Below are 14,458 nucleotides of genomic sequence, written 5' to 3' on the forward strand. Positions count from 1 at the left end.
TGTGTGTGTGTGTGTGTGTGTGTGTGTGATGCTGAATTAAATAATTAAATCTGAAAGTTAGATCTGAATTTCCCTTTTGCAGGACAAAAAGGCTATTTCCACTGTGTTCTATTTTGAATTTGAATACAAAATCAGACAATTTGAAAGCCATTTATGTTTTATAAATTCCTGAGAAACACCTACGTGTCTTGATGCATAGTGTGTTCAAATAGACTTTGCTCCCATTTGACTGATTTCACAGGTTGAAAGAGGATTTAAATGGACTTTCATTTAACTGATGAGAGTCTTTTTGTTGCCTTAGAAGCTTTCAGGGTTGGACATGCTGTTGTGCTATGGATCATTTTTCCACTCTATAACTCAAATCCATTTAAGACAAACTCTCAATGTAATGACTTCTTAGTCCTTTTCAAAAATGTCTTATACAGAGCAGAATTCAGTGCTCCAACACAGACACAGTGGTTTATTCCCATGGATGCCATTTTTTCTCAGTGTCTTGTTATGGAATGGTAAACACTGACCTTAAACGAGGCAATTGAGACCTAACCTTATGCTGTTCTGGCGTATTTTCATTTGGAATATGTCACTGATAAACTATTTGAGTAAATAAATAGTCCTGGGAAAGTTCCCCACTGCATTTTATTTGTGGATAATATGTGGATAATGATGTTGTTGCAGTTTGTTGGGGTCCGAAAGCAGTAGAAATTTGTTTATAACACATTCCCGACTAATAGATGCAAATCACTTTGTTTTATTCATTCTACATATCTGACAGTAATTCGCCATGCACGTTAACTTGCCAGTGAACTGTTACACAACTTTTCCAACATATGGTTAGGAACAATAAATTCATGTTTTAACAAGGAGGGTAAAAACCTTTGCACATAGCTAGTTTTGATCGCTTTATCTACTCAGCATAAGTTGTTTGTATCCACTAAGGTTACATTTGTCTTATGGTAAAATGTGTTTGCTATTCTTGAACAAAAACAGAAAATAACATGTCTGTGAAAGGTCATATACTTTTTTACAACATTATATGATAGAGAAGATTCATAGACAACTAAAAACTACAAAGGGAAATTTTTGTGGTTAAACATGAAGACCATGTGACTTTTAAGGCAATTATAAAGAATTTTAATATCAAATTGAAAGGTAATAAAAGGTAAAAGGTGTCTTTACTACTAACCAAACTTTAGGAAATACTTGGATCTCTCAATTTTTGTAGGTAAACTTTCTGTACAGCTACAAAAAGTTTAGTCAAAACTTCACATTGTCACAGCCATGCTTTTTTTGCAGAATAATAATAAAGGAAAATGTACTTTTCCGTAACTGACCTAAGAAAAACAAACAAACAAACAAACAAACAAACAAAAAACTGCCAGAGCAGAGTATCATCACAACAAAAATACAATCATATGGTGAGTCACGTTCACACAAGTCCTGCCTATGATGTCAGACTGATAATAAAACGGTGCAGATATTATATTTCAGTTTTTCCCCCTTTTAGCAGTTTTGCATGAGCTGTTTGGTTTTTTGCATCTCTCCTCACCAGTTGCTGCCTGCATTAAAATTTCAGTGTAATTTGCATCTGTGCCGTTTTAGCTTCTGTTGGGAGGAGCCAGCCGAGGTATGTGCATCTGCGTGAATCAGAGTGTGGGTGTCTCCAGCACAGGAGGGCAGCAGAAAGCAACAGAATTGGAGTCAAGAGTGTATGCTGGCGACAAAAAGAAGAAGCACTGGAGAGGATTTAATGCTTTATGCTCCCCTCTTACAACCAAGTGTAACCAACAGCTTGGTGAGTATTGAACTTATAAAGATTAATTTATCTTACAGAATGAGAGGCTAAGCTGTTAATTTAGTATAATAACAGTAGATTGATGTATGTAATAATGTAATATCGTATACTCCTGCTGGAGTTCTCTGTTGATAAAGATTTCTGTGATATTCTGTTCATATAATCCATTCTAAGCTGTTGTGGTTTGGAGTACTTTTTAACTGACGTTTTAGATGTGTATCACTTTTAAATTACATGAACATCATACAATCAGTCAGTTCAGCTAATATATAAAAGCCTTTTCATGTGAGCTTGTTTAAATTAGACTGAATACTGAAATAAATCACCTTTTAATAACTTGACACTTGTTAGCTGGTGAAAAATTGTCCCAGTTTTACAGGCAGTGTAGAGGTTCTATTGTGTGGAGCTATGGGACTGTGAGGAATCCAAAATATTACTTTCATAAATCTAGTCAATAGTTATTTGCCCATATTATGTATTGAAAATCAAGGAAGTGAGTGTGAGAGGTATTTTATTTCTATTTTTCTACTGTTCAAGACATTTAAACTCAATTAGTGACGTCTGCTCTTACTGAACGTCTGACGAATGTTTGCTCAAGTCTTTTCATGTGCTGACTTGGAATAATAATTTATATACGTCTCCTCCAGTCGGCAGGATGTGACTAAGTGTGAGACTTTGGTTGTGAGGAATATTCAAACCATGAAACACTAAAGCTTTCATGTTCAAACTTTAATTTGAAAAGTATAACAGAGGAGGTAATCAGTGCTATCCTTTAAATGTACAGTTATCCCAAAATTATGCATACATGTAGTCTCTAATAAATTGGTTCACAACAGGAAATGACAAACGTCTTTTAAATGATAACAAAGCAATGCAAATGAGCATAATTTTTAAAAAAAAGCAGCTGTTTTTATTTACATTTTGTTGAAAACTTTTAAAATGCTTTTATGTCCTTGACAATAATTATTGTAATATCTGAACTGGCATTACACCAATCAAACATTTTCCTAAATCTGCTTATATTTCCACTGGCTGTGACTTGCATGTAAAAAATGTTGCAACACAGTTGATTCAGCAATTAAACATGAGTTTATTGTATTCTGAAGCAAGAAAACAACAAATATTCCCTATGGTGCTGGGTAAAACATGCAAATAGAGTTTTAAACAGTCACTGTTGTTCTCACATGTTTCTTAACAGGTAAATGTAAATTAGTAACTCAATTATAGCAGTGCATAAGTGTGCTAGAAATCCATGCTAATGTAGGAAAAGTTGAGTGTAGTCCCTGAGTGTGTAGTGGTTAAATGTTATCTATTTGTTAATTTCAGTGAACTGGCAGCTTAATTAACAGTTACTAGTGATGAGACTTTAAAATAGTGCTGATTTAATTGTTTTTGTGCTAGGAGAAGTGAGAAAAGACAGAATGATCTGTAACTTGAGCAAAAGTTATTCATTTATTTGAGCAAAGTGGTCATTTTTATTCATATGGAGCAGGCGAACACAATTCAGCTCGGCGACTGTTGATCAACACTTATTGTTGAGACACTTACTGTTGCTCTCATGTCTGTCTGTTAACAGTGGTTAACAATAGAGAAACTCGCAATACCACATTGTGCAACTTTAGGTAAAATGAGTTGCTAAAACTTGGACATAAATGTTTGTTCAGCAGCAGATGCCCATCTGACATTTTGCAAAACAAAATCTTTGAAATGTATAAAAACAACTTTATGGATTAAAAAAAAGTAAGCAAATTATTTTCAAATGTTGTTGTTAGCCGAAGTAAGATTTCAGCTGACTCATTACCTTCTGTAGAGAACTGATGGTTTCATCTTTCCTTCCCTTTCTCATTCAGTTTCTGATCATTTTTAAGAACTTTTTGCTGCAAAAACGTTCACTGATCACGTGTGCATCTTTAACTGTGAAAGGCTTTATGTTTTAGTGATAGTTTCAAATTGTACAGTGCAGGATAAGTAGTTCAGTCAAGACAGCACTCAGAGTTTGACTACAATATGTTATCACCACTGAGGTGTTAATCCCTTCTGTCCAAGCAGTTTTTCTCAATAGGAATGCGGCTAGACAACATTAACAGGCTTAAACACGCTATAAGCGTCAAAAGCACAGCCTTTTTTTTTTTTCTTGTTTTGCTTCTGTAACTCTTAAGAGATGATAACTCCGGAACAGTTCATAAAGATTTTACAGAGATTGCTTTACCTGTCCTGTACAATTAAAGGTAGATTTAAATATGTTTCACTAGAATTGTGTCGCAAAATGGTGAGGAGCAGGCCCCAAATACAGAGAAAAGGCAGAAGGTAGAGTAAGACTATTAACTTAGAAAAATGAGGAATAAAAACTATTTAAAATCAAAGTGAAAACATAACAATCACAAGGTCTAGGAGACATGCAACACTGTAATATTACAAACTAAGATTAATCTAAGCTGAAGAGTTGACACAAGGGACAGGTCAGGTCGTTGATTAGAAACCATTTTGCTTTGAAGAAAGGCAAGCGGCTGAAGCTTAACTAATATAAAATGGGTGAAAATACCTTTAAACAGGGAACATGGAAGCATATAAACAATACAATTAAGCAAAACACATCATCAAAGTCCCAAAGATCAAGACAAATTGTAGTCCAAAGGCAACTTCTTCATCTGTCAGGACTATTACCAGCTGAAAGGGTCATTGTTTCTGTACAGATGGTAATCAGTCCCCTGAGATTGTTGATGGAAACAAGTCAGAACAGAACACTTGAGGTGTCTGCTTTCAAGAATAGTGTAAAAAAATTTATCTCCTGCAGTCTCTGTCAGATTTATTTTAGATCTTTTAATGCTAACTTAATTTCATACAATAACTTTTATTTTGTTGGGGTTTTTTTGTTGACAGTGCACTAGGGTTGTAATTTGTCTTTAAAAAAATATAGACTAAGTAATGTATAAAAGTGTTTCACCCTGGAAAAACAACAATAATTAGTCAGTTGTCTTCACGAAACGTTTTCTATCTTTTACATGTATTATTTCTTGAATCTAATTGGCTCTTTCTGATAACGTTAATCCTAAAACAAAATCAATCAGTTTTGCAATAAATGTGCATATGGCTGTCTGAACTATTTATATCGCTTGAATTTTTCTCTAATTTTAATATTAATACTACATGCATTAATATATTTTACAGAGATTTTCTGTGATAGAACAACACAAAGTAGCATATAATTGTTAAGAGGAAAGAATAATAATTTATGGTTTTCCATTTGTTTAAAATCCTAAAATGATCAAAAATGAGCAGCAAAGTGCCTCTAAAGTCACAGTAAACTTCGTCCTGTCATATCTAAACTCAGCTGTTCTTCAAAGGCCTTAGAGTTTTTTTGGGTTTTTTTTTCAGAGAATATTTAACAACTCCATGAAGACCCATAAACAAAGCATGTCAGGGTCAATTTGTGGCGAACTGCAAGAAAAGAGTTACCAGTAGGTTATAAAATAAAATCTCAAATTTTGGACTCCTCACAGAGCTCTATTCAAGCCATCATTTGAAAATGAAAAGTGTGCAGCTTAGCTGCAAACCTGGCAGTCAACTTTCTAATTAAAACACACAACGATTTAAATTGTTTCATAAATCTAACTTATTTCTTGTTTCAGCCGTCTCATGTTCAACATGGCGGTCACCCCCAGTGTCCCTGAGGGTCCGTTATACTGCCCACTGCTGGAGCAGATGAGGGAAGACAATTTAAACAACAACAACACACAGGTCAACCTGGTTGTGGTTTGCATCCATGGCATCTTCTCCTCCCTGGGAATTTTGGAAAATGCCTTGATCATTTGGGTTTTGGGATTTCGCCTCAGACAACGAACCGTGGCCTCCATTTGGATGCTGAACTTGGCCATGTCTGACTTCCTGGCCACGCTGACTCTACCGCTCTTCACCTTCTACTTTTATTCCTCCCACAGCTGGGAGCTCGGATACCCACTCTGCATAGTACAAACTTCCATCTTTTTCTTCAACATGTTTGTTTCAGCCTTCCTGCTGGCAGCCATTTCTTTGGACCGTCTGCTTCTAGTTTCCAAGCCAGTGTGGAGTAAGAATCACAGGTCAGTGGCACGAGCTTGGAAGTTGTGCGCGCTGGGCTGGCTGTGGGCAGCGTTAAATACCCTGCCTTACTCAATATTTCGTTCAGTGATTGAGAAGGCTGATAGCAGGAAGTTATGCTACCATAATTTTGCTTTGTATTTATCCAGTGAGGATTCGTTAGAAATGGACTGTAATGTGAGGCAGGGGGCAACAGCCATCTCCAAGTTCCTGTTAGCTTTCTTCTTCCCTCTAGTGGTCATTGCTGGGAGCTACATCAAAATTGCCCTCAGCCTGAGAAACAGACACAGAAGGAGAAAGCAGAGCACCGGCAGACTGGCTGATACTCTGACTCTGCCTGGCTGTGATGCACATTCAGGAATGGTTAAAACAAATGGCGTGACTTCTGGTTCCTCATTTAAGTCCAATTTAAACAACCCGTCTCCCATCATCTCCAGTTCATCATATCAGAGCCTGTTTTCTCAAAGTTTCACCAAAATGGTGACGTCTGTGATTGCAGCATTTGTGCTGTGCTGGGCTCCTTATCATATCTTCTGCATCCTAGAAATGGCAGCCCAGTATAATAAAAAGATTTTCAAATTAGTGCAAGTGGGCCTTCCAGTGTCCGCAACGTTTGCTTTTCTGAATCCAGTTTTGAACCCTGTCCTGTACGTCTTCAGCTGCCCCCACTTCTGCGTGAGAATACGACAGAGTCTGGGAGCAGTGTTTGATGGACTTGTGGAGGAGGGTGGGGGGTTACTGACAACTCCAGCCAGGAACCTGCAAGCTTACATTAAGCGGAGGAACAGTCGAGATGTGAGCTTTGCACTGCCAGGGTCACCAAAGACATCAAAATCTTCATCCTACCAGTCTCCTGGTGCAGAACTACCATTGCCTCTACTCTCTAAAGGCCGTAGAGACAGTCAAACAGATCAAACAGGACAATAAGTGGAAAATGGGATGGTGACTAGCCAAAACATCACCCTCTCCTTTAAGATCATACTTTTATCATGTATATCATACTTTTCTCATTGTGGTACTAAGGTTGAATCCAATTTTACATTTTGTCTACAAAGGATAAAAAGCTTGTTTAAAATGTTTATTTTTGTGTTTGCATTATGGCCTATGTCCTATTACAATTTAGTATCAAAATATCAAAAATAAAATATTTCACTATTTAAAAAATATTGTTGTTTGTGTTTTTGGTGAACTAAAAGGGATTGTAAATGTTGGTATGATGAATGCAAATGGGGTAACATTGCGTAATTCATTCTACTAGGTTGTCGAAAAATGCCTTAAATATGATAAATGACAACAAGCATTACACACAAACCATATGTTGCTTGATGGCTTGAGGCAAATTTGTGACAATAGTCTACAAGACTCTATACAGTAAAAAAAAATTGTTATTGTTTCAATCCTCTGATGACACTCATCTACTCTGATGGCCTCATCGACTGAGTTATATGTTGTGAACATTCATTATCTACGCACACTTATCCCTATAGGGCCACAGGGGACCTGGTGCCCATTACTAGCAGATATTGGGCAAGAGAGAAATGGGTACACACCGGACAGGTTGCTAGTCCATCACAGGGCAATACAGAGATACACAGATGGATGTGTGCAACGATGCACACATCCATACCTAAGGTAGTTTAACCACTTAACTTGCATATTTTTGGACTGTGAGTGAGAAGGGAGAGAACCAAAACCTGCATGAAGAAAACATGCAAATTCCATCTAGAAAGAGCCCAGACCAGGATTGCAATGCTGCATGCCACACTTACTTCCACCCACCAGAGGGCAGGATAGGACTGATGACATGAATAGCAGTGAAGTGAGAAAGTAGGATTATGCTCTTCAGGTCCTGTTTTCCAGGATCACTTCAAATCTGAGCTGCTGAACGTCTGACCTGCTCTCTGAGTGATTGCATTTCATCCTACCTGATATATTTTTTTATTAACCATCTCATCACCAACGCTGTAGTTATGTGGCTTTTTTCACACTCTGGTGGACACAGAGGCTTTTGTACAATGTAGGTCACAGCATGGGATTATCACAAAGGTAGTTCTAATTTAGATAGAATATTACAGAGTGAAGATTCGGAGAATAAACACAAACCGGGATTAGGCCTGGGTCAGCTTCTACGTTCCCATGAGCCATTCCCTTCCAACAAACTGTTGTTCTCTTCCTCCTCTCTGGATTCAAATTTCCTTCTATAAATTCATTTTGATATTTGTTGGACTCATAATTACAGTTTAGTGGGGTTTTTTTTTATCTGGTCAATATAATAATAGAAAATAATAATAGAAAATAATAATAATAATAATAATAATAATAATAATAATAATAATAATAATAATAATAGAAAGCTTTCACATTTTTCTTTTTTCTTTAGTTTGTCTCAATCTTTAGGTAACATTCACAGGTTGTGTTAGCCAACCTTCATGCTTATTGGCTCTCCTGGTGAAAAAAAAGATTTAAAATAAAAGCATATCTTAATCAATTAGAATTCAACCTTTAGTTTAAATATATTTAGTCAGTGGAGAAATCATTAAAAAGTTGAAATCAGCAGGAACCGTGACAAACAAACCTGGGTGAAGACTCAAGTGTATTTTGCCACCACATTGACATCACATAGGATACTAAAATAACAACCTCCAAAGTGGCCTTACAGCAACCAATATGTGCACTGTACATTCTCATTGGTTGTTTGAGAGGCATGTTATAAAAAGTCTTAAACATAAGACCAGATCTGGAGTGAAACAAAATTAAAGAAAAAAAGTCTAATGCCAGCTGTTGAGTATGGGGAAAGATCTGTCATGCTGTGGGCCTGTTTCTCATCCAAAGCCCTGTGAACCTTGTTATGAAGATTTGGCAATAAAAGGCTATTTTAAATCAAAATTTCTTGAAAATCCTTTGGTCTTCTATATTTATCTAAAACAGGTGGCCCTTAAGTGTAAAAGTCCCCCTGAAAGAGATGAGCTGAAGAGAAGAGAGCATATGACACAGCGAGAATCGTCTAAGCTGCCAACAGATGTCACACTAATGTGCCATTTGTTGTTTTCTTTTCCTCTATCACTTTGCAAAAGTGCTCAAAATAACATGTTTGGATTTCTAAAGCCCCTAGTGTAAGACTGTGATACTGCTGATTTGAACTATTGTTTTTTTTTCAGGCATTTTGCACATTTTCACCAGAGGCCCCACTAACAGAGAAGGCAGCTGTCTGAACCAAGATTCAATCCATAATTTTACATCCAAATCAATGGTCCGAGCATGTATTTGTGTAAAAAAAAATAAATAAAAAAAATACCCGCCTAACTGCATGTCTCAGGCGGATTAGGGACAGATAATAAAACAGCAGAAGAAAAGTGAGAACGTCTGAATGCAGTAGATGCTTAAAATGATTCAACCAGAGAGAGAAAGAGCGATAGATTATGTAAAGTGCTGTAAAAACAGCTGGTACAGATGAGTTATGAGAAAAATAGAAAGGAGAGGTTAGGCAGGAGGAGTGTTGCTTTAAAAGGGGTTTAGAAGCTTGGCTGCCGTATTTATAGCTGGCAGATGCTGACAAGAGTATTAGAGCTGAATTATGTGGTCGCTATTTATCTTAATCATCGTGTATTTAAGAATACGCTCTTCCACACACACACACACACACACACACACACACGCACGCACACCCACACGCATACATTCAAAAGAGAGAAGCGGTATTGTTGGAAGGCATCTGTGAATTAAAATCCTGAGAGGAAGGTTGTGATACATTTCAATTTAAGGTCAGAGCTTCCATACCTGAATATTCACATCCCCCTCTAGGTTTTTTCTCTGAACACAATGAAATCCTTACAGCATGAGTCAACTCTACTGTAGAACAAAGAAGGATACTGTAATAGCAATGCTTTCCTTTCTTTAGAAAATGGCTGCAAATGCATTTACTCATTGTTAATTTATCCTTATTTTATGCAATAGACTTTATGTCTGTTTGCTTTGAGAAATTGTAAAGCAAAATCAAATTCCTTGTATATGCAGATAATTTAGGCCAATAAAGCTGGTTCTGATTGAGATTCACCCCAGTCTGAATCACTGTAAAGCCTTAGTAGGATTTCTTGTGAAACTGCACCGCATTTAACACCATCCATCTTTTTCTTAACTCTGACTTGCTTTCCTGTCTCTGCTGAAGAAAAGCCACAACATGATGCTGCCGCCACCATGTCTCACAGTTGAGATAAAGTAATAAATGTGACGTGTCCTGTTAGTTTCCCATCTCAAATAACTGACCTATGTCTGCAGTGTTCATGTTCAGTAACGCTCTTTACAAAACCTCTGAGGCCTTAACATATCTTCTTTATTTTTCCTGAGATGAAATGGTGAACTCCGTTTACTGAATGGGCGATTTCAGAAGAGAATTTGTTTTCAGAGTAAAACACACTGAACATACCATGGCTGCAAAACTTTTCAGAGCTTAAGTTGCAGAACAAAAACAACAAAAAACATGTCTTTCCTTCAACTTCACCGTTACAAACTACTTTGTTTTGTCTGTCAAAAATATCCCATTAAAATATATTGAAGTATTTGGTTGTCGCATGGCAAAACGTACCACATGGAAACATTGGAAAGAGACTGAAACAGCAGGTGTTTACCCAGTTCTTATTTTGGACATTGCTTTATTTAGAATTTAAATATTAATTGTTGCATATTTACTGTTATTTGGTGTTATATCATTACTGAGTTACATTTTAGTGTTAACTTCAAGTTTGATCACTGTTGCACAGTGCAATGCATCTTGAATCTGAACCCAATCTGCAAAAGCAGTCGTTTAAGTTCCAGTGTTCATGTCAAATAAAATCAATAGGTCATCCATGAACCGTCTATCAGGGCTATTTGCTTTACACACTGAGTTTAGGGCAGAAGAAATCCTCTGACCATCTTTGCCATGAAAAACAAGACTATTTATCATGAAGTATTAAAGTTGACTGACATTTCCTAATAGTTCTTTTCATTTTTGTGGAGTGAGAGGGACTTTTTTGACTGCACTTTTTAAAATTTGGACTGATTTATTGCCCAAGTTCCTGGAGGTTGCGCAATTAAGGTCAGAGTGAAAACAGTTCAAGAAGTTCCTTAGTTGATCTACATTGCAAAAGTGTTGCATTTATGAACTCAACATTTTCCACAACACGTAGATCTGATTTTACATACCTTCAAAACAACACGTCTCTCTTATCCACTGCTGATTAGCTCTTTTTTTTTTCTTGTGCTAAATCATAGCATTTTTGCAGGAAGTTGAACTAAAAAGTCAATGTCATCAAGTATTGTGGCAAAACTCGTGTTTGCTGACATTTCAGAGGAACTAACATAATGTAAAGCACGCAATGATGCATATGTATTAATTCAATTCATTAATACATTTGCATTAATTTGCATTAACATGAAATATGTGAAATCTTATAAGACGTGTTTTGTAAAGAGGAGAGGTCCAATGCGTCATCTGACAGTTGAGATGAAATGGCATGTCCTTAATAATGAAGTCATGAATTGTATAAAAAAATTGGGTAACACTTTGAAGGGGTGTGCAAAAGACTGACATTACATGTCATAAACATGACATAACATCTGTTATGATCATGAAGAAGTCTTTATGAATGTTTATGACAGTTGTCATGAAGTGTCATTTGGTGAATAATGACACTTTTATGCAAAGTTGCTTTAAAAGTTGCATTGAAAGTCCATTAAAAATGCCAGCTTTGCATTAAATTGGCATTATTTACAAAACCATGCAAAGTTGGCACTTTTAATGGAAATTTTGCATTAAAAGTGTCATTATTTACCGAATGACACTTCATGATAACTGTCATAAATATTCATAAAGACTTCTTCATGTTCATGACATATGTTATGTCATGAACATGACAGTGTCATGTCAGTCTTATGCACACCCCTTCAAATAAAGTGTTACCAAAATTTGTAATAACCATATATCTTCACAGCATAAGTCATTCATACAACCCAAAATTTTCTTATCCCTGACAGTGACGATCTAAAATCTGATTTTGCCAGAAAAATGAATAATTTTAGATTTAAGTGTATATTACTTAAAGAATAATAACTCACAATAAAACTGTAGAGAAGACAGACTTGTACTTACAATTTTGGTCTTCAACTGAGTTACAATTTCAGGTCCTTTTTTTCCCCAAGTTTCTAAAGTAACCGCAATGTAAATTGAAGAAAATTAATTGTGAAGACTCTTAAGTACAAAAGCTCCCTCTCCTTCTTGTGTTCTTCCTTTATGAACTCTAAAAAGGGAAAGAGCACAAGTTTTCATAAGTGGTTTTCTAAACTGCCATGTTTCACAACAAGCTGCTGCAAGAAGAAAAAATGTTGCTGTTGTGACTTGCTCGTTTTCAAAAGTGGGTGTTTTGCTTCAAGACTTCCTGCCTCTGAATGAAGCACCAAAATAAGCCTCTTTCATTTCTTTCACTGTAACAGAAAGTGGAAGTATAAAGATGGAGGGCAGGGACAGTTCCAAACTTGAGGATTTCCAAATGATAAATTAATACATTCACATGTTTTCAGTCATTAGAACATCAGCTGTGTGATATTTCTCTTTTCAGACATTTACATCAATACATTTTCTCACATAAATCAACATAACAGTGCTGTATTCCTTTAAATACACACACAGTCCCATCATTCTACCTCTCTCCTTAAAAGAAAGCCCGTCTTCATCAGTGCAGGAGCCTTTATACCCGAGTCACCATTGGATGCATATTCTATAGAATGGAGCTACCACTGACTTTTTTTTTTTTTTTTTTTGCCTCTCAATGACTTTCCTGTGCATTTGTCTTGTAGTGAGTTGATAGCAGAACAGAAAGCTGATTCTGTTTGGACTGGTGTGTCCTAAAAGTTTGATTACTGTGTCCAACACCCACTGTTAGTGAGAAAACGGGTGCCACATTTTGGCTTTGTTGAAGATGTGTTAAAGTTGTTGTTTTGCTTTTTCTGGAATTCCTGTTCCTTGGACAGAATTTATGTACTGTATTATGTTGTTATTCTAATTATGTATCAGATCCTTAAAAATGAACAGGAACAAAAGGAATCAGTTTCTCATTAATGCTTTATAAGCCTTCTCTTTAACTCACATGAAATGTTGTGGAAACGAAAGATTAAGATGGGTTGTCTGTTTGATGCAAGAAGAGGGACAACTTGCTGTCAAGTTGCTGTCTACATGACAGCCATTATTGCTGTCAAGTAGACGGGTCAAACAATCAATCACAAACTATCATTCCACCATGAGAAAGAAAACATTCAAAACAGATGTCAATCTTTCAAGTAGAGGATGTTCAAGAAAACTCTCACCAACATTAGATTCTGCAGGAGACAAAGAAATAATAAAACTCCCAAAGGTTGTATCTCAGATTTAAGATCACTCACTAAAAGTTCATTAATTTAAAAATAATTATAAAGACACAACATATGTCTAAAGGATGTTTTCCAAGTTTTTCTTGACCCTCTGATGCGTGAGTGGGTCCTTTTTGACCCGGTGAGGTCATCTTTTTGCAATATCTTTGTAATGAAAAGTTTTCATCACATCATATTCCAGGTATTCGTCAAGCAACATGTTACTGATATCATGCAATTCAAATTTTTTATTGACCTTTTATACATTTTAAGAAATAGCATGTTTTATGTTACTACCCCATTCTTCCGTGAGTGGGTCCAAAATGACCCGCATTCATTTCCTATGGAACTTAATGGGAATCTTTGTTTCTTACCAACTGTGACTGTAAGGAAAAACATTTTTGTGAATCAAACACACTGAGACCTAACTGTCACCCCTGAATAATAATATTTTTACACAGGAAGAGCTCTTACATATAAGTATTATCTTTATTTTTTAACTCACAAATGTTTTTGTGTGTCAATCATGAGTACTGTGACAGCGTCATTGTCACGAATCAACATATTAGCCTTCTTCAAAGTTAGTCAACACTAGTTATTTAACCAACTAGCTAACATTACGACCTATACTTTATTGTGCATGTGTATTATTCGTGTTTGTGTGTGTGTGTCTGTGTGCGTGTGTCTGACATCCTGGATGAGAAAACCAAGAGAGAGAATGTGTTGAATGACATACAGAACCTGTTGATCAATGTGATCAAGGTTCTTTCTCTTGTCATCCCAATAAATAAAATAAAAATTCATAGCTATAGAAATAAATGCATAAATAAATGAGCCAGAAAAGTGTAGAGTGCGTTCTCTGGGTCTGAGGAGGGGGTGTCCTGCCCCAAGTGGAGGAGTTCAAGTATCTCAGGATCTTGTTCACCAATGAGGGAAAAATGGAGCAGGAGATCGACTGGCGGATTGGTGCAGCGTCTGCAGTGAAGTGGGCGCTGTACCAGTCTGTCGTGGTGAAGAGAGAACTGAGCCAAAAAGCGAAGCTCGTGATTTACTGACTGATCTAAGTTCCTACCCTCGTCTATGGTCATGAGCGTTGGGTCATGTCCGAAAGAACCAGGTCATGGATACAAGCAGCCAAAATTAGTTTTCCCTGTAGGATGTCTGGGCCCTCCCTTAGAGATAGGGTGAGAAGGTCAGATATCCAGGAGG

The 14,458-nt window shown here is 36.5% G+C and overlaps 2 protein-coding genes across 2 annotated transcripts in view; one reads left to right on the forward strand and one right to left on the reverse strand.

The window, feature by feature from the left end:
* vwa11 (von Willebrand factor A domain containing 11) overlaps nucleotides 1-12,471 on the reverse strand; it is a 24,882-nt gene extending 12,411 nt beyond the window's left edge. Inside the window, exon 1 of the mRNA XM_007544348.2 lies at nucleotides 11,997-12,471. The gene's annotated coding sequence lies outside the window, so the exon portion shown is untranslated. The remainder of the gene's footprint in view (nucleotides 1-11,996) is intronic.
* On the forward strand, nucleotides 1,659-7,014 carry LOC103132530 (prostaglandin D2 receptor 2-like). Its single transcript, XM_007544341.2, has 2 exons — nucleotides 1,659-1,792; nucleotides 5,422-7,014. Exon 2 carries the CDS (start codon nucleotides 5,429-5,431, stop codon nucleotides 6,794-6,796), a length of 1,368 nt encoding a protein of 455 aa, XP_007544403.1. The 5' UTR covers nucleotides 1,659-1,792; nucleotides 5,422-5,428; the 3' UTR covers nucleotides 6,797-7,014.
* Nucleotides 12,472-14,458: the final 1,987 nt, after the last annotated feature.

This window comes from Poecilia formosa, unplaced genomic scaffold, assembly GCF_000485575.1.
Source record: "Poecilia formosa unplaced genomic scaffold, Poecilia_formosa-5.1.2 Scaffold11, whole genome shotgun sequence".
In the NCBI taxonomy this organism is placed as follows: Eukaryota; Metazoa; Chordata; class Actinopteri; order Cyprinodontiformes; family Poeciliidae; genus Poecilia; species Poecilia formosa.